The sequence below is a fragment of the Heteronotia binoei genome, chromosome 2 (assembly GCF_032191835.1).
Source record: "Heteronotia binoei isolate CCM8104 ecotype False Entrance Well chromosome 2, APGP_CSIRO_Hbin_v1, whole genome shotgun sequence".
Lineage (NCBI taxonomy): Eukaryota > Metazoa > Chordata > Lepidosauria > Squamata > Gekkonidae > Heteronotia > Heteronotia binoei.
Window position 1 is genome coordinate 90,109,785 of NC_083224.1, and position 24,311 is coordinate 90,134,095.

A 24,311-nucleotide genomic window follows, 5' to 3' on the forward strand; every position below is an offset into this window, starting at 1 on the left:
GGTGATAACAGCATGATACTTTCCAGTCCAGTACTTCTAACAAAGCACTGAATGGCACAACAGTTTTAAAACAGGTAATGTACTTCCCACTTACAAGAGCAGTACCGCTAACCCTGATTTTTCCTGGATGGGAGAACTCTGGAAATTTATGGACAATATTTTCTTTATTTAAAGTATGCAAGCAGAGCAGTCAGTCCGTCAGGAGGTAGCAGATTGCTCCAGATCAGCTTCTCTCCACTGCTCCACATACACAACTGCAACTAGAAACTCTCATCTCTTAACACAAATTGAAAGGGGCGATTTTTCACACTTATTTGCAAAACTTGAGTCCTGCCTCTTACCCTGCTACTGCAATCGAATTATCCACCGAGAGAGCCATTCCGTCATCAAACATTAACATTCTGTTGCCAAAGCCCTAGCCATTCTCAGGCCCCAGTAGACATGTTGCTCGCAGCCAGCCAGCCAGCCAAATTAAACACATTTAAAGGGATTTCTCAACTCGATGGTTTATAAATCAAATGAACGATGTTCTTTGCTGGAAAGGCCCCCAAACGTTGCTTAGCCTTGCCCTTGGTGTTTACGGAGCAAATTCCAAAGGGCTCTCCAATACCCGGATTTCCGCGCTGCGGTCTCCAGAAAGTACTCGCGGAAGCGAGCTGAGCGAGTGCCAGGAACGATCATGCAGATCACCATGAGGAGGCACTATTAACTTGTAGTGGCTACCATTAGCAGCTAACCTTTGATCAGCGGGCCTTCCCAAGCGCACGCGTAGTGCCTCTTCTCCGCCGAGTCTGCACTGCGCGTGCGTACATCCTGCCGGCTGCGTTGCTTGGCGCAGACAAGGGTGTGCCTCTCAACGACAGCAGTCAGGCCGTTTGCGTCTGGGCTAGTCAGTCAGCGGCGACCATGGTGCTTGACTTAGACCTTTTCCGCGCCGACAAGGGCGGCGACCCGGCCCTCGTTCGCGAGACACAGCTCAAGCGCTTCAAGGACCCGGCCCTCGTGGACGCGCTGGTGGCCGCCGACGGGGCCTGGCGAAGATGTATGTGTGGGGCTGAGTGAGGACTCACAGGGCATGGGCGGCGGTGGGGGAAGAGGAGGGGGCAGGCAGTGCCTGAGGGGGTCGGTCCGTGTGCCCCACTCCCGGTCACGAGACTCTAGCAGCAGCCTTTTCCCTACAAAAGCCACCTTCCTCGGCCCCTGGAGCCGCCCTCCTCGCCCACCTCTACCTTGCCCATTGGGTATGCTGGGCTCCTGCGGCAGCGGAGGGCGGGGAAGGCGGTTGAGGAGGGCACCTTGCAACAGAGCAGCCGTACCTCGAGGCAGCGGCCTCCGGCGTTTGCTTTTCTCTATATAGTGCGAAGAACTACGCATTCCACGAACGTGTGTAGAGTTTCTGTTATAGGGGAACACGTGTTAAAGGTCTTAAAGAGACCTTCCCCGAGTTTCAGAGCCTCATTGCCCTTCAGAGCTTGTTGGATCACTATTTGGCAGGTCGCTGTTCAGCCATTGGCGCTGCCTTGTCTGATGCAATCCTGCTGTAATGATCATGGATGCTGCAGATCCAAAGCAGCTCATGCTACTCAGATCAAAGGTGTGCTCAATTTGTTAATTTTACTATTCTGCCATTGTACCATTTTACATTCTAAACCGCTGCCTACCAGATAATTTTACTTCACTGTCATTGGTTCTTGAATCTGTACCATATTGCATTCTGGGCCAGCTATGTATGGCTCTGCTCAGCTATGTATGGCTTTGCTCACTGTGCTGGATTCCTCGTCTGATGAAGTGTGCTTAAGAGCACACGAAAGCTTACGTTCTAAATAAAAATTGGTTGGTTTTAAAGGTGCAACTTAACTCCTACTTTGTTCAACTGCTTCAGACCAACATGGCTGCCCGATTGGATCTGCCTACAAAGCAGCAGAGATTAGCTTTCTGCTTGGCTGTGCTGCCTTAGGAAAGTTAGAGTTCTTGTTTTTTCCGTTTTGTTTTGGTGCGTTTAATCTGTGAACAGTTATGTCACAGTTAGTTTTAAGCAAGTAATTAAAAAAAATGTAGTTCTAGGAAATGAAATTTTGGGATCATAAACTGTTCAACTTGAGGAAGCAGTTGTTAGTTAATTACAAAATATGAGAAATGTGCTTGATACTAATCAGTCTGAAAAAGAACATATGGAAGGGGTCTGTTGATGTAGGTACCTGAGGTGGCCATGCTATTCTTTGTAAGAGTGCTTGTGTAACATCAGTCTGTGGGGCAGAACTTGGAATGAATCTTGCATTAATTCAAAGAATTAAAAAAATTTTACTTTTCACTTAACATCACATCATGTAACGATAACAAAGAACTTAGTAACTTGACAGAACAATGATCTTTTAAAGTCCAAACAATTAACTTTTCCCTCCTTCACAGCTTACCACCCCCAGAGTCCAACTTTTTCCTCTTGTTGGTGACCCAGGAAGTCTCCAGCTGAACATTCAGTGTACCAGATTTGAAGATGAGGGTCCCAAATGAACTTTCCATTGATAACACAGCCCTGAAGCAATAATTCTAAAATTTACAATTTAGAACAAAAGTCTCCCTCCCTTAACAGTTTCTATACACAAATCATAGTTACCTTAAACAAGGTGCTAAGAGCCTATGATTAAGGTTCAGGCTGCCCAGCAAGGCAGTCTTATTTCTCTTTTCTACTTTTCACACATTCTGCACCTAAAGGCTCCACCCTTTCCTGACTCATTCCATTCCTAGCTAGGGGATAGATGATAGATAGTGGTATTGCCAAAAATGGGGGTCTGTTGAGAAGCAGCATTCCAAAATAATGATCTAGAGTAGGTTAGAAAACAGTAAAAGTCCAGTAGCACCTTAAAGATTAACAAAATTTGTGGTAAAGTATGAGCTGAAGAAGTGACTCTCAAAAACTTATACCCTACTATTTATTTTATTATATTTATATCCTGCCCTTCCCTGATGGGCTACAAATTTTGTTAGTCTTTAAGGTGCTACTGGACTCTTTTCTACCCCTTCAGACAGACTAACATGGCTACCCATCTTAATCTGTCTCTATATAGTAGGTTAGTTGTTCACAGGACCTTTGATATTAGTGGATACTGATGTTAGTTATAACTGACTTACCCAGTTGATTTCATCAGGCAATGAAAAAAAAATATTGGAGCCTAAAAGTCAAGGTTTTTCAGGATTGGGATGGGGAAAAGCATTTTGAATCTACCAGAATGAGGTGAAAAAAAGGAGTAATGTGTAAAGTAAAACCAATGCATTTGTTGTAAATTAGATTTACACAAATGAGGGAATTGTGGGAAGGGATCTCATTTCCCCACTCACTTTCTCCCTTTTTCTTTTCCTCTTTCCCTTCCCCAGCAGTGCCTGCAGCTTTTCTCCCACCAACCTACACTTTTTGCTATCCCTTCCCTTGGCAGCCCATCTCTTTCCCTCCCATCCATCCATCCATCCATCCATCCATCCATCCATCCATCCACCTACCTTTCTGTCTTTCTTCCCCTGGCAGAATCAGTCTCTCCTTTCCACCCTGTTTTTATTCCCATTCTATATTTTTAGCTTTTCTGTTTTCCATGTTTGGTTACTCTCCTCTCAAAGTTTGTCTCCCTTTCTTCTTTTTGTACCTTTTTTAGATTGTGTATCTTGTTCCCCCACCCCTGCTGACCTAAAGTTGCCAAATTGGTTGGGTATGGTGGAAATAGCTGCTAAGATGTCATATTATTTTCTTAAGAAATAGACCCATATATGATTTGGAGAGGGAGTTGTATTTTATGTATTTTATATTTTCTGCAGTCCATTTTGAGGCTTTTTAATCTGCATTCTAATGTTATATTCAAAATTAAAAATGTAGATTATTCTTTTATATTGGGGTCATATGTTTAAATGTCAATATTCAAGAGTGCTCGGCTCTTTAAAGTGCTGCTATCATAACTAGAGAAAACAAGGGCATTTTCTTTGACTGAGACCTTCTTTCCAGTGAAGTCTTGGAAGTCAAGTGGGGAATATTTGGAAGTATACCCAAATGATAAAAGACGGGCATGAGAAAAAAGATGGGACTCCTCAATTATATTCTTTATAGGGAAGTTCAGTTGGTAGTCCCCTACTTTGTTCTTGCCCTGACTGTGAGGCCATCTTAGTCTCTGTTTTGTAATTAGATTCTAAATCCACTCATGGAACAAATAAAGAACTTCATCTGTGTGATCATAGTCAATCCTTGCCAAAGTATATGTTGCTCTCAGTTTTTCTGTACTGGTGACTCAGTGCACATGTATAACAACTATCGATATATCTGCTGACCTCTTTAATTTTAGGGGGTGCTAAACTAACATCCCAGACTTATGTGAAAATATGTTGTGCTGGTTTTGGGCATGTTGCTATTTAAATAAGTAGTATAAGTATATAATACTCAGTTTTGGTGGAAAAACGTTGCGGAGAAGGAATATGCCCAGGGTTATGTAAAGAAAAATGTCAAAAAAATTGCAGTTGTAGCTCTGATCAAAGTGATTTTAAAGGAGATTCACCTTTTCCTTTTGAGGTGTTGTTATTGAATGCAGTCCGGTTTTCTATTTTAAAACAGCTGTTTTAAAGAACACAGATTATTTTAACTTATTTTATACCTCCAACAGAGGTAACCAAATACTTCAGTGATCTGTGATGGTGTTAAAAATCTTATCCTTTCTAAACTTTCTAGGCAGATTCCATGCAGACAATCTGAACAAACTGAAGAACCTGTGCAGCAAAACTATAGGAGAGAAAATGAAGGTTTGACATTGATATTATAGATTCTGATTGTCAGCTTATCACAACAGTTTCAAGGATGCCATTTTCTTTTGTAATTAACTTTGTGGGAAAGATACACAGTTTGAATCATGTTATGAAAAATCATTGGCTGTGCAGAACTGGAGATGCATTAATGCATGGTAAGGATCAATATGGTTTGGGTCAATATGTGTTCTGGTCGAGAGAAAGAGATTGAGTTTCTAGATGCTCTCAATGACTGTGCTACGGAGCAGAAGGTCTCAGAACCTACTAGGGGTGGGACGATCCTGGATTTGGTCCTAAATAATGCCCAAGACTTGGTGAGAGATGTAAAAGTGATCGCACCGCTTGGGAGCAGTGACCATAACATTATTGATTTCACCATTTGTATAAATAGAGAGTTGTTCCAAAAGACCAGCACAATCACGTTTAGGTTTAAAAGGGTGAAATTCTCTGAGATGAGGAGGCATGTGAAGAGGAAACTGAAAGGAAAGGAAAATACAGTTAAAACCCTTGGGGAAGCTTGGAGGCTATTTAAAACTACAATCCTAGAAGCTCAGATAAAATATATACCACAAGTTAGGAAAGGTACAAACAGGTATAAAAGAAGGCCTGCATGGTTAACAAAGTAATGGAAGCTGTAAAAGGTAAGAAGGACCCCTTTAAGCGGTGGAAAGCTAGTCCAAGTGAGATTAATAAAAGGGAACACAGGCTGTGGCAAATCAAATGCAAGACTGTGATCAGGCAGGCAAAAAGGGACTATGAGGAGCATATTGCAAAAAACAAAGACCAACAATAAAAATTTCTTCAAATATATTAGAAGCAGGAAACCAGCCAGGGAGGCAGTGGGGCCCTTGGATGACCAAGGGGTAAAAGGATTACTGAAGGAGGATAGGGAAATGGCTGAGAAGCTGAATGTATTTTTTGCCTCCATTTTCACTGTGGAAGATGAGAAGTGTTTGCCTGCTCCAGAACCACTTATATTGGAAGGGGTGTTGAAAGACCTGAGTCAGATTGAGATGACAAGAGAGAAGGTCCTACAACTGATAGACGAATTAAAAACTAATAAGTCACCAGGTCCAGATGGCATACATCCAAGAGTTCTGAAAGAACTCAAAGTTGAACTTGTGGATCTTCTGACAAAAATATGTAATCTTTCATTGAAATCTGCCTCTGTTCCTGAGGACAGGAAGGTAGCAAATGTCACCCCCATCTCTAAAAAGGGTTCCAGAGGAGATCTGGGAAACTACAGGCCAGTCAATCTGACTTCAATACCGGGAAAGTTGGTAGAAACCATTATCAGGGACAGAATGAGTAGGCACATTGATGAACATGAGTTATTGAGGAAGACTCAGCATGGGTTCTGTAAGGGAAGATCTTGCCTCACTAACCTGTTACATTTCTTTGAGGGGGTAAACAAACATGTGGACAAAGGAGACCTGATAGATATTGTTTACCTTGACTTCCAGAAAGCTTTTGATAAAGTTCCTCATCAAAGGCTCCTTAGTAAGCTTGAGAGTCATGGAGTAAAAGGACAGGTCCTCTTGTGGATCAAAAACTGGCTAATTAATAGGAAGCATAGAATGAGTATAAATGGGCAGTCTTCGCAGTGGAGGACAGTAAAGCAGTGGAGTGCCGCAGGGCTCGGTACTGGGTCCCATGCTCTTTAACTTGTTCATTAATGATTTGGAGTTGAGAGTAAGCAGTGAAGTGGCCAAGTTTGCAGATGACCCTAAATTGTTCAGGGTGGTGAGAACCAGAGAGGATTGTGAGGAACTCCAAAGGGATCTGTTGAGGCTGGGTGAGTGGGCGTCAACGTGGCAGATGAGGTTCAGTGTGGCCAAGTGCAAAGTAATGCACATTGGGGTCAAGAATCCCAGCTACAAATACAAGTTGATAGGGTGTGAACTGGCAGAGACTGACCAAGAGAGAGATCTTGGGGTCGTGGTAGATAACTCACTGAAAATGTCAAGGCAGTGTGCGTTTGCAATAAAAAAGGCCAACGCCATGCTGGGAATTATTAGGAAGGGAATTGAAAACAAATCAGCCAGTATCATAATGCCCCTGTATAAATCGATGGTGAGGTCTCATTGGAATACTGTGTGCCATTCTGGTCACTGCACCTCAAAAAGGATATTATAGCATTGGAGAAAGTCCAGAAAAGGGCAACTAGAATGATTAAAGGGCTGGAACACTTTCCCTATGAAGAAAGGTTGAAACGCTTGGGACTCTTTAGCTTGGAGAAACGTTGACTGCGGGGTGACATGATAGGAGGTTTACAAGATTATGCATGGGATGGAGAAGGTAGAGAAAGAAGTACTTTTCTCCCTTTCTCACAATACAAGAACTCGTGGGCATTCAATGAAATTGCTGAGCAGTCGGGTTAGAACAGATAAAAGGAGGCACTTCTTCACCCAAAGGGTGATAAACATGTGGAATTCACTGCCACAGGAGGTGGTGGCGGCTACAAGCATAGCCAGCTTCAAGAGGGGGTTAGATAAAAATACGGAGCAGAGGTCCATCAGTGGCTATTAGCCACAGTGTGTATATATATATAAATATTTTGGCCACTGTGACAACAGAGTGTTGGACTGGATGGGCCATTGACCTGATCCAACATGGCTTCTTTTTTGTTCTTAAGGATGGGGAGAAAGGGATAATGAGAATGAACTAGCCAAACCACTCATTTTAACATCGGAGTACACTTAAAAAAAATATAGAAGTTGTCAAGTGGAATTGAGCCCACTGTCATCTTAGGGCTGGCAATGATATCCCCCGCCCCCCCTTGTGGAGATAAAAACATAATTCCACTTTTATCCAGCTCATCATGCTGTGTTTAAATATCTATTTGCAATTTGATGAGTGGCACTTCTTCCATAATAAGAGAAAGTAGGAACTGAAGCATCTTCATGTTGCTAGCTTCACTATTTGGCACACCACTTTCCAACCAATATTTTCATTCCTCCCAGATTGAAAAACATGGAGAGGATACAAGTAGAGATTGGCACAAACCAGGAAAATGCAGTTATAGCCGAGTTCATAAACCATCACAAACATTTAGGGGCAAAATGAACTGGTTTGATTCATAACTTTCTAGAACCCAGCCTGATGGACTGTGCTCCCAATTGAGATCAAGGCCCTGTGGGATTTATTACAGTTCCACGTGGCCTTCAAAATGGAGCTGTTCAGCCAGGCCTTTGGTTGAGGTGGTGGATGTCTCCACCATCTCAGCCTCTGCTGCCCATAGTACGCCAACATAAGCCTACTATTCTGCTAACATCTAACAGGAGATGTATTGGACTACTCTGGAGTAATGTATGTTTCTTAGCTGCCATCCTGTTTTCTTTAACTGGTTTTTAACTCATTGTATTTTATTCGTGTGAGCTTTCCTGAGCCCACCATGGGATAGAGCGAGATATAAGTGCAATAAATAAATGAGTCCTGCAAGTTCTAATGTTTGTTTTTGCATTTGCTCATTCACAGAAAAAAGAACCAGTAGGAAAAGATGAACACGTACCAGAAAATGCACAAAATCTTGATGAGCTCACAGCAGACATTTTAACAGTAAGTGTTGTTCCACAAGCTTCTTGCTTGGATTATTCACTCAAACACACAGTCTCACGTTTATTTTTTTCTTGCTCATTTCACTTATGTTTGTGGGGTGGACTGGAAAAGATAATAATAGCATTGTCTTCCTTCTCTGTCTTTTGGTCACTTGGATCAGCTTCATTTGAGCTTCTCATCATTCATTTGAGTCTTGTACACTCACAGGACAGAACTTCTTAATATCCCCTTCCCACGGCAGGTTCCTGTGCTCCCTGAAACCTTGCTTCTGGGGTAATTGGACCCTCAGGGAGAGTGCAGTGGGGCTGGGAGTCTGCTGGGGCAGAATCAGTGGAATTGGTGTATGAGCCAGAAGTGCTTGCAGCATCTGATCCAACTTATTGTTTTCTTTGTAGGGTAATTTAATTGTTTCAAGGTGTGTGCTCACCTTCCTTCTGCCGTACACTGAAGTACATGATTTCACTGAACTCTTGAGGAAAGTGCATTCATGATGCTTGTTTAGGGATCGAGGTGCTTCTAGGCGGTTTGTGTTTTATACTGTGGGTTGTCAGCTCGTCAGAAAGCAGACTGATTTTGCTTAGGCTTTGTGAATTTTGGTTTTCTAGGAATATCACTCTAAGTATCATGATAGAGAGACTACTGTCAATAGTCTGAGGGCTTCATTCATTGGAAGTGGCTGCAGAAAAGGTGAGACAAGTATTCTGTGTTTAGATTATTTTTCCATAGCCAAGCAGACATGTATCAAGCTGCTAGCCAGTGTTTCATGCTTGGGGTTTATCAAATACCTGGTGGGCTGTAGCACTACTAGAGAATCTTGAATTTTGCAGGCTTTGGTGGTATGTGGGTTCCCTTGTTTCAGAATTATATAATTTGTATATTTTTCTCATTAAACAAGGTCAGAGAGAACTGGCATATGTATAGGTCTGTAGGGGTAGCTAAGCTATGTCTGCCTGTGACTTTTGCATTTGGGCAAATTGGTGGTTCATTTGCCTTGACCCTGTTTGTAGTGGTCATAGCAGGTATACTCACTCCCATGATTGTGAATATGGTTTCATTTGCTGTTTCTGTGGCTCTTCATTTTAGAATGAACTTTGTTTTCTGTTTTGTTCAATTTGGATGGTTTCTCTGGAATTCTGAAACATTTACTATCTGAGCTTTGTACAAGGGAAAGACAAAAGAAAGTGTAAGCTAAGGGCATAAGTCTTGTTTTCACCATGAACAAAACCATGTGTTGTTGGAGTCAGGTAGCTTTAAGGGTCAAATTAAGGAGCTTAATAAACTAGAAGCTAGACTTAAGTTATGTTTTCTTTAGCTACATCTCTTAAAATAATGCAAAACAATTGTAAACTAGTACCGACATTATAAAACTTCAGGTTTTCTTGTTGCAGGGTTTGGAAAGGAGAGGTGTACCATTTAATCAATTATGTAATAAGGCATGTGTGCTGTTGTAGCCCCATCTGACTTGCTCTTGCCCCAGCAGCAGCTACTACTCTGGGAGTAAAAACAAATTACCTCCAGTCTTTTGCAGTTTGTATTGTCTACAGTTAAATGCAGAAGTTATGCCTCCTGACCTGAATAAGCTTCTTCCCAGGGACTAGCTGTTATACCAGTGAGTGCAAAAGCTGTTGCTGGATAGTTGGTTGGAATTTGGTACATGCTATCCTAGCAATTGCAGAAGTCTCAGAATTCCTACCTTACACTACTGCCTTGTGGCTGCTGTTTTAGCCACTCTAAAAGCTCCAAGCATGAATGCTATTTTGTGGTAAATCCTAGCTAATTTGAGGTGTGCTGTATTTTCAGATCTGTTATATGTCATATGTGCCATGTGGTTAAATTTTCTGTTTTAAAAGACTGCTACAAGTCTTCAAATGTCTATTCATACTTTTTAGCAGGCACACTTTGAAGGCAAAGATCTGAATTGCTTGATGAGGTTTCTTCTGTTTAGAGCAATAGAATTGGGGAATAGCATAGGAAGTCTTGCAAATGCTATTCTGTTTTCAGTATTTTTTTGTTTACCTACACTTGGTCCCCTTTTTAGGGGTCATTTAGCCATTTAATGTGATTCGTAGTTAATGATAGGGTCTTTGAGGTGCTCTAAACCAGAGATTTTGCATGAAGTTGTGTTGCTGACAGGTAAGCTCCTGCCTTTTTTTATTCTTCTGAACATAGAATGATTTAACACTGATGATAAACCTTCAGATGAAGCTAAAGTCAGTAGTAACAGTATGTTGTTAAAGGATGTTTCTCTTTTTGCAGGTGGTTATTTTTTCTCTTTACCTTCCATATGTGTTGTGATATGCCAGTAGTTCTTTCGTGTTTTAGGGTCTTCAAGTAAACCAAATAAAGAAAATCCGTCTTCTTATTGATGAAGCAATACTGGAGTGTGATGAAGAACGCTTAAAGCTAGAAGCAGAACGATTTGAGAACCTCAGAGAAATTGGAAATCTCCTTCATCCCTCCGTGCCAATCAGCAATGATGAGGTAGGAGCAAATTCCATAGACTTTTGGTAAATACAAAATGGCAGCGGTATATGTTTTTGCAACATTCTTGTGTACTTACGTTGATATATTATGCTGGCAGGGCTGTGGGTTGAAACTTAAGTCTCTGAACCATATTACTTGGTATGATTTTGAAAGAGTTAGGTCCAGATTCCCCAGATCCAACTCATGTTCTCTGCAGCCATACAGTGGCTGTGGAGAATGGTTTCTTTAAAAAGGAGAGAGAGGCCAAACAGCCTCTGAATGGTGCCACGGGGGGAGGAAGGGCTCCTGCCTCCTCTCCAGCTGTTTTTCCACATGAAAATCATACTGGGGTGGGGCAGTTATTTCCCCAGTTTTGCTGCTCCACATGGAGTATTTGTGCATATGGAACAGAAAAATTGGTAAAATAATCCCCCCCCCCCCCCCGGTGAGGTTTTTGCATAGGAAAATGGCTGTGGGGGTGGAGGCAGGAGTCTTTCATCCATTATGGTCCTGTTCGAGCCTGTTTGATCTCTCTCTGTTTCTTTTTTAAGAAGCCATTTGTCATGACTTTTTCAGTTTGTGAGGTTAGATATGAGGTGTCTTTATTTTTTTATTATTTCTTTCTGTCACTCAAGGTATGTAATGCTGCTGCCAAGAATTTAATTCCAATCCTGTTAATTAACCTTTCCCATGGTATTGTGCCCAAGCTGTAAGGCTCCTTCATTGGACTGTGTGGTCCTGAGGATGAAACTCTAGTATTTAAATAGCATGGGTTCTGTAAGGGTTCTGACTCAACATGGGTTCTGCAAGGGAAGATCTTGCCTCACTAACCTGTTACATTTCTTTGAGGGGGTGAACAAACATGTGGACAAAGGAGACCCGATAGATGTTGTTTACCTTGATTTCCAGAAAGCTTTTGATAAAGTTCCTCATCAAAGGCTCCTTGGAAAGCTTGAGAGTCATGGAGTAAAAGGACAGGTCCTCTTGTGGATCAAAAACTGGCTGAGTAATAGGAAGCAGAGAGTGAGTATAAATGGGTAGTCTTCGCAGTGGAGGACGGTAAGCAGTGGGGTGCCGCAGGGCTCGGTACTGGGTCCCATGCTCTTTAACTTGTTCATAAATGATTTAGAGTTGGGAGTGAGCAGTGAAGTGGCCAAGTTTGCAGATGACCCTAAATTGTTCAGGGTGGTGAGAACCAGAGAGGATTGTGAGGAACTCCAAAGGGATCTGTTGAGGCTGGGTGAGTGGGCGTCAACGTGGCAGATGCGGTTCAGTGTGGCCAAGTGCAAAGTAATGCACATTGGGGCCAAGAATCCCAGCTACAAATACAAGTTGATGGGGTTTGAACTGGCAGAGACTGACCAAGAGAGAGATCTTGGGGTTGTGGTAGATAACTCACTGAAAATGTCAAGGCAGTGTGCGTTTGCAATAAAAAAGGCCAACGCCATGCTGGGAATTATTAGGAAGGGAACTGAAAACAAATCAGCCAGTATCATAATGCCCCTGTATAAATCGATGGTGTGGTCTCATTTGGAGTACTGTGTGCAGTTCTGGTCGCCGCACCTCAAAAAGGATATTATAGCATTGGAGAAAGTCCAGAAAAGGGCAACTAGAATGATTAAAGGGCTGGAACACTTTCCCTATGAAGAAAGGTTGAAACGCTTGGGACTCTTTAGCTTGGAGAAACGTCGACTGAGGGGTGACATGATAGAGGTTTACAAGATAATGCATGGGATGGAGAAAGTAGAGAAAGAAGTACTTTTCTCCCTTTCTCACAATACAAGAACTCGTGGGCATTTGATGAAATTGCTGAGCAGACAGGTTAAAATGGAAAAGGAAGTACTTCTTCACCCAAAGGGTGATAAACGTGTGGAATTCACTGCCACAGGAGGTGGTGGCGGCCACAACCATAGCCACCTTCAAGAGGGGTTTAGATAAAAATATGGAGCAGAGGTCCATCAGTGGCTATTAGCCACAGTGTGTGTGTGTATGTATATATATATATATAAAAATTTTGCCACTGTGTGACACAGAGTGTTGGACTGGATGGGCCATTGGCCTGATCTAACATGGCTTCTCTTATGTTCATAGGACTCTGGGTTAACAATAAACAAAATAAAACTAGTTGTGCAAGAAGCATATTGGTTTCAAAATGTTTTGTAGCTTAACTCTTAGGTGAATGAAACAATGTATGTTGTTAACTTTCATTTCAGAAACACTTCTCACTCTCAGATTCTCCTTTCTCTTCAGAATGTACTTTGACCAGTCTTTATCTTATTTTGCTCAGCTTAATCTTTCTCTCCTTAACTCAGGATTCTGTCAGCTTCTATCTCTCACACTCTTATAATACTTTGACAATATTAGGTTTTGACTCTCTACTAATATGTCTGCTTAAGTGTTTCTATTTTTGTTCTATAGAATCTTAATGTTTTTCATAGCCCTATATGGAATTCTAATCAGAAGACTGCTTCTCAGACTCTGTAGACTGCTGACTGACCACAACGAACTGTTAACTGCTGGCTGATTGGCTTCTGTCTACACACACACTTGTTAGCTTCTTTCATATATTTTCAGTCACCTCACTCACTCATCCTCCTGTTTCATCCCACCTTGTTCTTCTGCAACTTAGCAAACATTTAAAAAAACACCCACTTAAAACCTTAAATCATTATGCTATTCCTTGTGGCTGCAGGGAATGTGGATCTGGGAAAGTAGGACCCAACTTTGTAAAAATCATAATGTGTAGTTTGGCTCTCTGGTGAAGGGGTCTGTGATGTTAATGCCATTTGCATTATAAAACATTCCCCAGAAAGGAGAGAGGTACAAATGTAAGTGCCCCTAAAGAAATGCAAAATTCTGTTTTGAATATACATGGAATATAGATACGGTACTTGTAATTAGGGTGAGCCAAATACATACTTGAAAAATACCTTATTGGTATTTTTCAGGTATTTATTTAGGCAAATCAAATGAAAGAATCTGGTTTGGCTACTGAAATAGCCACAGCCAAATAAAAGGTGATCTTATTCGACTTTTATTCAGGTGCAGCTAGAAAGCATTTAAAGTGATTGCAGTCTCTTTAAATGCCTTCTGAATTCACTCATGTAACAGCGCAACTCAGCGAGTGAACTCAGAAGGCATTTAAGGAATATTCAGGAATTCTGATTTTTCTGGGTTCAGTAGACCCAAATTAGAAAAAAATCCCATTTTTATACCCCTACTTGTCATCAATTTCATTTATCCAACAAGACATATTTTAATTCATCATTCTGGGGAAGCCTAATTGGCTAAATTTACTCTGAAATCTTTAACACAGTCCTTGTCTGCAAGTGTTACTATGGAGTTAATGTGGTCTGTCTAGGTGGCAAGAGCAATTTTGAGAACCACTTGGGAGCTGTTGGGTGCTTCTGTAAGGAAAATACTAGTTCTTCATAGAAAGTACAACTCTAGCTCCTTTTCAGCCTCTTGCAGATCAGTTCCTAGGATTCAGGTGTTTTATAGGTAGAGAACATGTGCTGTGCATTAAGATTCAGTCAGTTTAATTAAGCTCTGTGCATTCAGATGTGTATGCTCAATTAGATTTGTGTATGTAAATAAAAACTTTGAGGAGATACAGAACTGAAGTGATTTATTGTTCAGAAAAATCTCTTTTTTCCCATAATATTGATAGGATGCAGATAACAAAGTGGAGAGGATATGGGGAGACTGTACAGTGAGGAAGAAGTACTCCCATGTGGACCTGGTTGTCATGGTGGATGGCTATGAGGGAGAAAAGGGAGCCATTGTAGCTGGTAGCAGAGGATACTTTCTTAAGGTAAGAACGTAATGCCTTAATATATAATATATTAAAGACATAATAAAATAAACGTATGTGAAATCGAGGACTAGAATTGTAGCATGTTATATCTGTGCCTGCCAATTTGAGATATGCGTTCTCAGGTAATCCCTAGGACCTTTGTGAAATAGAATGCTAACTGATCTCTTCTCTTTGTTCTTTAGGGTCCCCTCGTTTTTCTAGAGCAGGCTCTCATTCAGTATGCCCTGCAGACATTGCTTAGTAAAGGATACACCCCTGTTTATACCCCCTTCTTCATGAGAAAAGAAGTGATGCAGGAAGTAGCTCAGCTAAGTCAGTTTGATGAAGAGCTTTACAAGGTAAGGTGCAAGGAAAAGATGACGTTTTCAGTAGTGCATCAAAGAAGCTTCCAGGAATGTTTTTTCATATCGTAATGTGCAATAAGATTCTTAATGGAGTTGCATGGAATCTTGAGAGGCTTAACTTCTGGTATTGTTGATACTTTCTGTGTTGTCAGAGGCCTGAGTTGAATATGTCTTTGAACAGGGGACTGAATGGGCTGATGCTGTGGAAGTTAAGTGTCGTCATTCTGAGGGACTGGAGGTAGCAGTTATGTCAGAAGGGATGCAGTCTTTACAAGTATTTGTTTAAAACATTAAAAGCCATCTTTCCACCAAATAAGTCCCCAGATATTAAGAATAATCTGGCTTGGGCTGAATGGGTGTGTTTCTTTAAGCCAAGGTTCACAGTGTGATGCTTGGGTGCCATAGCACCCACTGACACCTTTTCTGGTGCCTGCCAAGTGTTCTTCTAGAAAGTGCGCAGGGCTAGGTGAGCCTTTTGCCCAACAAGGTTTCTGATTGACTAATGGAGAATTGATTGTATGTTCAGTTTTTTAAAAAAATGTTCCTTTGGCAATAGCTGCCACCGCTGTGTAAGGATCTGCACTGTTACTGAAGATAAACCATGGTAATCATTTTATGGCTGGTTCCACCTCCTGTGGCAGCCATTTTGTTGTTGCACCCACCATGCTGTGTCAAAATTCCAGATGTTCTTGCAGGCTCAAAAAGGTTGGGACCCCCTGCTGTAGACCCTTTCTTTTCTCATTACTTATTGTGGGCCTTGACGAAATCTCCCAAGAATGTTAATAGGGATATCAAGCTGCCTAGTTATTTTAAATAAACTAGTATATGAATTGGATTCTAAGGTAACCTTGTGCAAACAGAAGGCCATTCCACATGGAATGTATTAGCATTTGTTGACAGTTCGTACTTTCTTCTTGAGCTGTAGGGCCAGGGGTTTTTTGTAGCAGGAACTTCTTTGCATATTAGGCCACACCTCCATGATGTAACCAGTCTTCCAAGAGTTTACAGGGCCTACTGTAAGCTCCAGGAGGACTGGCTACATCAGGGGGTGTGGCCTAATTTCATTCATTTCATTTTATTCGATTTATATCCCGCCCTCCCCACCGAGGCGGCTCACAACATAAAATTCTAACAATAAGATTAATGAATATTAAAATACATTAAATAGTTTACAGCAGTTAAAACAAGAAAACAATCTATCAATGTGCTATCCTACAACCTTCCTTTGGGTTTTTTCAGGTACCGGTCAGTTATATGCCAACCAGAAGAGGACTGCCTTACAGGCCCTGTGGAACTGCCCAAGGTCCCGCAGGGCCCTCACCTCTTCTGGTAGCTGGTTCCACCAGCAAGAGGCTGTAATATGCAAATGAGTTCCTGCTACGAAAAAAAGCCCTGTGAAGGCCTCTGCACTGTATCCTGTGTTTTCATCAAAGAAGTTGGGAAATAGCCTTTCTGCGAGCAGAGCTAATGGGTTTTAGTGTGAGCCTTGAGCTTTTTTTCTGTTTCATAATAGCAACTGTTATTTGAAATGGGTCAATAAGTTGATATAAATAATCATGTATGGCTCTTCTAGCGTGATGCTCTCGCTACTTCTGTTTCTCAAGGTAATTGGAAAAGGCAGTGAGAAGAGTGACGATAACACCATTGATGAGAAATACCTGATTGCTACTTCTGAGCAACCAATTGCTGCATTGCACAGGGATGAATGGCTGAAACCAGAGGATCTGCCTATCAAATACGCTGGATTATCTACCTGCTTCCGCCAGGAAGTTGGCTCACATGGCCGTGATACTAGAGGTATCTTCCGGGTACACCAATTTGAAAAGGTAATCTAATGCAAAATCTGTTAAACAACTTTGCTGGGTATGGTACAAAAAATAAGAAAACAGGCTGCATCACTTTCCCTCCCTGCTTTGTCTTCAGGGCGGGGGAGTGCCTGAAGCAGAAAATCCTTGTCTCCAAGGGCTTTTATTTTGGATCACATTTTCTCAAGATGCGGAACAGCATAGTTGGTGTAGTCTGAGATCTCTGAAAGATTGTTGCTCATTGTTGCTGATGAAGTAAAATGACTTGTTAAATTGAGCTTGTCATTTCAGTATTCTGTATGTTTGAACAGATGAAGTAAAGTGACTTGTTAAATCGAGCATTTCAGTATTTTGTATGTTTGTTATATTTGGAATTAATGAAGTAAAATATTGTGTTTCTCTTTGAGTTGCCTGCCCTTGTAAGCTTGTCCCCACTTTTCTTGGTGTTTTTTAGATAGAACAGTTTGTCTATGCATCACCACATGATGATAAATCTTGGGAGATGTTTGATGAGATGATTGCAGTTGCTGAAGAGTTCTATCAGTCTTTGGGCATCCCATACCACATTGTGAATATTGTCTCAGGTATTTCCTCAAATAATTGAAGGTCAAATCCTCCGTATATTTGCTGAGAAACATCTCACTGCATATAATGATACAGTCCTGAAAAAACTAGACAGCAACCTTCATTGATCTAAGAAATTGCCACAATCTCTAGTATTTTATAACTTAATTTGCATAGCTCCAGTATCCAAGCTTGCAGATATATTCCCATGTTTCGTTTTTGGTGTTTCAGTTCAGGTTAGCAAGGTGAATATGATCTGGTTGGCCACATCCAGATGTAAGAACAAATTTTTTTCTGAGATGGAAATGAACGCAGTTGTTTCCCATGCTTGAATGCTTCCTTGTGCCTTCATTCTTTTTCTTTCCATTGCATGCAGACTCCAACTCAAAACTTTCTGATTTGATTATGCACCAGTTTGACATGATGTCCAAATGCAGGCACCTGGGCAAATTAGAATTTGTTTGCTCCCCACAAACAAGGATTCTAAACTGGGATTAAACAGAAGTTTAAATATTTTTTACCACTTGAGTTTAGTGTGAAAGCTGTCTCCCATCCTGAACTTGGCAGATCTGGCTATGCAAGTCCAAACTGCTGTACTTTCAAACCTCAGCTATTTCAGTGTGCTGTTTGTGGGGCTGCCCTTGAATACTTCTGGAAGCTCCAGTTGTCACAAAAAAGAGCAGCTAGGCTACTGGGTAGAATATGCAGATGGGAGCATATTGTTCCATCTTAAAGTAGTTACATGATTATCAGTACGTTTCTGTGTCCATTTCAGTGTTTTGATCATGACTTTTAAAGTCCTGGGGACTCTAGTACCACTTTACTTGAAGGATTGCTTTACTTGAAGGACTGTCTCTCATGGAATGAGTCTATTCCATGCCTCAAATCCTCATAAGGCCTTTTCCTATTGGAACTATCTTTCCAAGTAATCTGATTAGCCATAGTGCAGGCCTTTTCTTTCTTGGTGGTGACTCCAGCATTCTGGAATGCACACCTTGATGAGATGAGAAATGTTTCCCACACTAGCAGGTTTATATTTTTTTTAAAAAGTGAGGTTTTGCTTTTAGGTGAACTTTTTGTAGTAAATTGATGACTAGGACTGTGTTTGAAGTAAAGGCTTGCAGTTCTGTCCATTAATACTGGCCTGTTTGGTACTTTCAGGTCGGGTTTTTGGTAAGGCACCTTGAATTGATATGGGGAGGAGGAAGGCATATAAATATGTTAATAAAATAAATCTCAATTTGCGTAGGAAAGCTAAAACCAATTTGCTGAAGTACCTGCAGTGTATCGTCATCAAATCAGAGAGTTCTATAAAAAGCAGAAGAGAGAAGCATGCAAGCCCTGCAAAGAAACTGAATTAATCACAGTTTTGGGTTAACTTCTGAATGTAGCCCATGTGTCTCTTTTCTTTTATTCTGTATCTCTGAAACTAATAGGATGGGGAAGGAAACTAATAAGATGGGAAGGATACTCCTGTCAGTTCTCTTTATCACTGTACCAAAGCAGTGCCTAAATTCTACTTCCTGATACTGTAGGTTCCTTGAATCATGCTGCCAGTAAGAAGCTGGATCTGGAAGCATGGTTCCCAGGTTCAGGAGCTTTCCGAGAACTTGTTTCCTGCTCAAATTGCACAGACTACCAGGCACGTCGACTGCGCATTCGTTATGGACAAACCAAGAAGATGATGGACAAAGTAGGTGGTTCCAATCTTTATACTTGTTTATAGTGCTTAAGAGAACTCTGATTGGCTGCAGACTTGGTTAGTTATGCTTTGAAGCATGATAGGAGACTGGGAGGGAGTGGTTGTATTTTCAGTATTGTCATGGATTCTATGAGAACCTGTCCACTTATGCCAAGGTTATTACTGGTGTGTCAAGGCTGGCATCCAGGGTGAGCCCCTGGAGAGGTTTATGATGCTGTTTAAGCTATGCTCTTTGACATTCCCATGGTATTGTCCAATTCTGTGCTGGTGCCAGGGAAACAAAGGTCAAAGCAATACCAGTGTGGCACTCGTGTACCTTACTACTGATGTATCTTAAAGTTATGGTGACATATCTTCGCACACTGATATAGGGCTTAGAGAGAGCCATATAAGAGAGCTAGTATGATGTAGAGGTTAAGTGTGTGGACTCTTATCTGGGAGAACTAGGTGTGATTCCCCACTCCTCCACTTGCAGCTGCTGGAATGGCCTTGGTTCAGCCATAGCTCTCATGGAAGTTGTCCTTGAAAGGGCAGCTTCTGGGAGAGCTCTCTCAGCCCCACCTACCTCACAGGGTGTCTTTTTTTGTGGGGGGGGAGGTAAAGGAGTTTGTAAGATTCTCTGATATTCAGAGTATAGGGCGGGGTATAAATCCAATATCATCTTAGTTGGTATACTAAATCATACCAACTAAGCCCTAAGACGTCAGTGATGATTGAATTGCTCTCATCTGTGTCTGTATTCCTGTGCCTTCAGATAATTGTTGCTTTCTTTTTAAGGTTTTAGACACAGCTTCAGGGTCCAGAAAGTTCACTTTTAAAGCAAAACTATTGTTTCTGTGGATACAAGCACTTAAAAAAATGTTTGCTGGACTACTGCCTATTAGTAGATTAGCCGGAGAATGTCAAAATTGTACTATTCTAAATTAGAGCATGTTGATGTTAAACTGAAAATCTTCGGAAGAAGTAACGTATTTTTCGCACCATAAGACGCACTCCCCCCCCCCCCCAAAAAAAACTGGGGGGGAAGTGTGTGCGTCTTAGGGAGCGAAGGTACCTACCGTACCTTCCTGGGGGGGGGGGGGGGATCCGCTGCCTCCGCCTCTGATCCCGGTGCTTCCCCCGCCTGGCTGCAGCTCTGACGCTTACAGCAAGCGCCAGGATCACTCCCTCTGCCCTCCGATCCCGGCGCTTGCTGTAAGCCTCAGAGCTGAAGCCAGGCAGACAGGCATGGAGGAAGCACGCTGCCCTCTCCACAGCCGGCGCTTGCAAAGCGCTGGGTTTGCGGAGGGGGCGGGTGCTTCCGTGCCTGTCTGCCTGGCTTCAGCTCTGATGCTTACAGCAAGCACTGGGATCGGAGGGCAGAGGGAGCGATCCTGGCACTTGCTGTAAGCGTCAGAGCTGGAGCCAGGCAGACAGGCACGGAGGAAGCACGCCGCCCTCTCCACAGCTGGCGCTCGCAAAGCGCTGGATTTGCGGTGGGGGCAGCGTGGAGCGATCCCAGCGCTTGCTGGAAGAAGTTGGAGCCAGGCAGGCAGGCACGGGGGAAGTGCCGGGATCGGAGGCGGAGGCAGCGGATCGCCCCCCAGGAGGGAAGTGCGTCCTATGGTCCGGAGCGCCTTATGGTGCAAAAAATATGGTACTTACATCCTGTTGACTGGAAAACCATGACAAAAAAAAAGTCTTAATAAAAGCACATTAATATAGATAAGAAGAGCACCGTGGTGTAGAGTGGTAAAGCTGCAGTACTGCAGTCGGAACCCTCTGCTCATGACCTGAGTTCGATCCCAGCAAAAGCTGGTTCAGGTAGCTGGCTCCAGGTTGACTCAGCCTTCCATCCTTCCGAGGTAGGTAAAATGAGTACCAGCTTGCTGGGGGAAAGTGTAGATGACTGGGGAAGGCAATGGCAAACCACCCTGTAAAAAAGTCTGCCGTGAAAACGTTGTGAAAGCAACATCACACCAGAGTCGAAAAAATGACTGGTGCTTGCACAGGGGACTACCTTTACCTTTTTAATATAGATAAGGTGTAAAATACCTAACAATGTATGAGTGGATTCTGAATTGGCTGCTAATTTTCTATGGAAGTTATATTTTGAAAGCTCACTGAAAATGTTTTGATATGCTCTGGCAGTAAAGAAAACAAGTACAGAGAACAGGAAATTATTTTATTTGTGTTAGCAACTAATGCAATCCATTACATATATTGAGGGCTTTCCCACATCTGGAATGCTACATGTAATCCTGACTGATGTATTTCTGGAGTAATGAGATGGCCATTACTGTGTTCTGCTTGTGAACCTTCCTGTGGCATCAGTTTGGTTACTGAAAGAAGGCAGAGTGGTGAGCTTGATGGAAATTGGTTTGACCCAACAGCATCATTCTGTGTGTCTCACACTTCAGACCTCTTTCTATATTCCATTGGGCCTTGACAGTCACATCCTTGGATGTCTAGCGTATAAACATATGTTGCTTCACAGCAAGAAAGAAACTAAAATATAAGTTTACTTATATTTTCATTTCTCCCTTACTGTGAAGTAACATATGTTTACACATTAGAAACTTAAGTAGGCAGCATGACTTACACAAAGAAAAAACAAGCGAAGCAATACCAACGTTTCCAGCTTTGACATTTATTTACAAGTATATATAATGTGCAGTGCGCAAGATTATGAGGTTATTTTGGAGTGTTGCTAAGCTTACTAAAAAGGAGGCATTTGCTTGAAGCTGCCTTTTGTTGCTAAACACTCAGAATGTAATGGGTTTTCCCTTTGTAGGTGGAATTTGTACATATGCTCAATGCCACAATGTGTGCTACAACACGTACTATCTGTGCCATCTTGGAAAATTATCAGAACGAAGAGGGAATTGTTGTACCTGAGAGACTAAGGAGCTTTATGCCACCAGGTAGAGAAAGATCCTCTGTATATAGCAGGCCATAATTCTTCTTTTTCTTCCCTCAATCCACCTCTGCTGCTGTCTGAATCTGTTATCATCTAGGGTTGTGGTTCCCCTTTTCAAACTTTACCATAGCTGTAATTTTTTCCCCTTAGGACAAGGGACCATAGAGTTGATTTGCACTACATTTCCTCTTTGTACAAAACTATCATTTAAATGTAACTTCGTTAACTACTGTACTAAACCAAGACTGTCCTTTAACTGCAACTTTATGCAACTACTGGTTAGCACACAGACAGAACCATAATGTTCCAGATTCTGCCATGCTCTTTTGAATGCTGTTCTCATCAGCAGAAAATTAGGCATAATATGTGAAAGGTTGGTCCGTTAATAGCTTTGGCCTTTCCTTTGCTTGGTGGGAGAAGCTAAGCTTTGATACTGTCCCTCTCCCTGCCTTACTGAATATGAAATCCAAGGACATAGAGCAAGCATCTAAACTTTTTATATAAGGTTTGTGTAGCTTGTCTGAATGGAAATAATAGGACTTTGGTCTGAAAAGGGGTCCTGGTGAATATTCACTGTTTAGGTGTTATGCCCAGGTGTGTGGTTGTATTTAATATCATCTTCATTCTACTTTTAGGTCTGAAAGAAATGATAAAATTTGTGAGACCTGCTCCTATTGATCAGGAACTTTCCAAGAAGCAGAAGAAACAGCACGAAGGAGGCAAAAAGAAATCAACTGGAGGGGACTGTGCCTTGGAAGGGAAGATGCAGAACATGAATGTGAACAGTTCTTAGTTTCATGTGTCCGTTTACTGAGGCTGTGTCATTTAATGGGTGGAACTGAGGGGCACCTGGATATGAATTGCTGCTTTGTCTCATCCGCTCTATGGCAATGGGCAAGTCACCTTTTCCATCTCAGCTTCCCCCCTCTATAGCAAAGGAAGGTACTTCCCATGGTGGCTTTGAGGATCCATTGACATTTACCCTGCACTTCTATTGTGGAAAGTACTGCAGAAGCTGACTATTTCCCCAGCAGTTGTATGTTTTAAATTATGTTAATTATCTGTGGAAACAGTTCCTGTCCAAACTCTTAGCTACAAATCCAAGCACAGAGAGCCAAAGTGTTATATCACATTCACTTGTTGACAGTCTCTGCATAGCTGGAATAGCAACGGGGTTAGGGCAGACATTAAAAGGGAAAGTAGGTTCAGGCATTTATGTAATTTTACTATCAAGACGGTCTATTCATGTTGTCATAGGAGTTTATCTGATTTGATGGGACTCAATGAATAAAGCAAACAGTTGAGAAAAGAGTATTTTTCTTAGTTGTATTTTGAATTCATGCTGTATTTCTTTGATGTTTTAGTTTAGGAATACTATTTGTATTTGTGGATTTAATTGAGCAACCATGGGTTTTATACAAGAGAAGAGGTTGATGTGGTTTAATTTTTAAATAGTCTTAATTTATTAACATATTTCTGCCCAGGTTTGTGCCTGGGTGTGGATTTGCAGTGGGGTAGATTTGAAAAGGTTTAAGGTAAGAACATGAAGAGCCCTTCTGAATCAGACTAATGGTCCATCTAGTCCAGCATCCTGTCTCACACAATGGCCAACCAGTTCCTCTGGAAGGCCAGTAACAGGGCATAGAGGCTGAGATGTTCCCTTGATGTTACCTCCTGGCTCTTGGATTCAGAGGTTTAGTCCCTCTGAATGTGGAGGTTCCCCTCAGTCACATGGCTTGTAGCCACTGATAGATCAATCCTCCATCTTAAGAGGTAAAGGTAGTCCCCTGTGCACACACCAGTCATTTCTGACTCTGGGGTGGCGTTGCTTTCCCAACGTTTTCACGGCAGACTTTTTATGGGGCGGTTTGCCATTGCCTTCCTCAGTCATCTACAATTTTCTCTTTGTCAACTCTCTCTGCCCCATGTATAATCTTATAAACCTGTATCATGTCCCCCCTCTTAGTTGTCTCTTTTCTAAACTGAACAGTCCCAGACTCTGCAGCCTTTTCTCAAAGGGAAGGTGCTGCCACCCCCTCATAATCTTGGTCACCTTCCTCTGTACTTTTTCCAGGTCTGCAGTGTATTTTTGCAATACAGTGACCAGAACTGTACACAGTGTTCCAAACAAGGCCACACCATAGATCTATAAATAAACGTTATAATATCGGCCATTTTATTTTCAATCCCTTTCCTAATATTCTCTGACACAGTTGGCCTTTTTCACTGCTGCAGATCTCTAGGTTGACATTTTTCTTGAATTATTCTGTACAACTTCAAGATCTTTTTCCCTATCAGCCTCAGCAAGTTCAGACCCCTTTAGCCTATACTTGAAGTTGCGATTTTTTTGTCCCAATGTTCATCACCTTGCATTTACCAACAC

The 24,311-nt window shown here is 41.9% G+C and overlaps 1 protein-coding gene across 1 annotated transcript; it reads left to right on the forward strand.

The window, feature by feature from the left end:
- Positions 1-634: 634 nt before the first annotated feature.
- Positions 635-23,239, forward strand: SARS1 (seryl-tRNA synthetase 1). The gene is made up of 11 exons (XM_060231579.1): positions 635-1,042; positions 4,703-4,773; positions 8,254-8,334; positions 10,657-10,815; positions 14,468-14,611; positions 14,797-14,952; positions 16,563-16,784; positions 17,218-17,347; positions 18,863-19,020; positions 21,803-21,932; positions 22,564-23,239. Exons 1-11 carry the CDS (start codon positions 907-909, stop codon positions 22,719-22,721), a joined length of 1,545 nt encoding a protein of 514 aa, XP_060087562.1. The 5' UTR covers positions 635-906; the 3' UTR covers positions 22,722-23,239.
- The last annotated feature ends 1,072 nt before the right edge of the window (positions 23,240-24,311 follow it).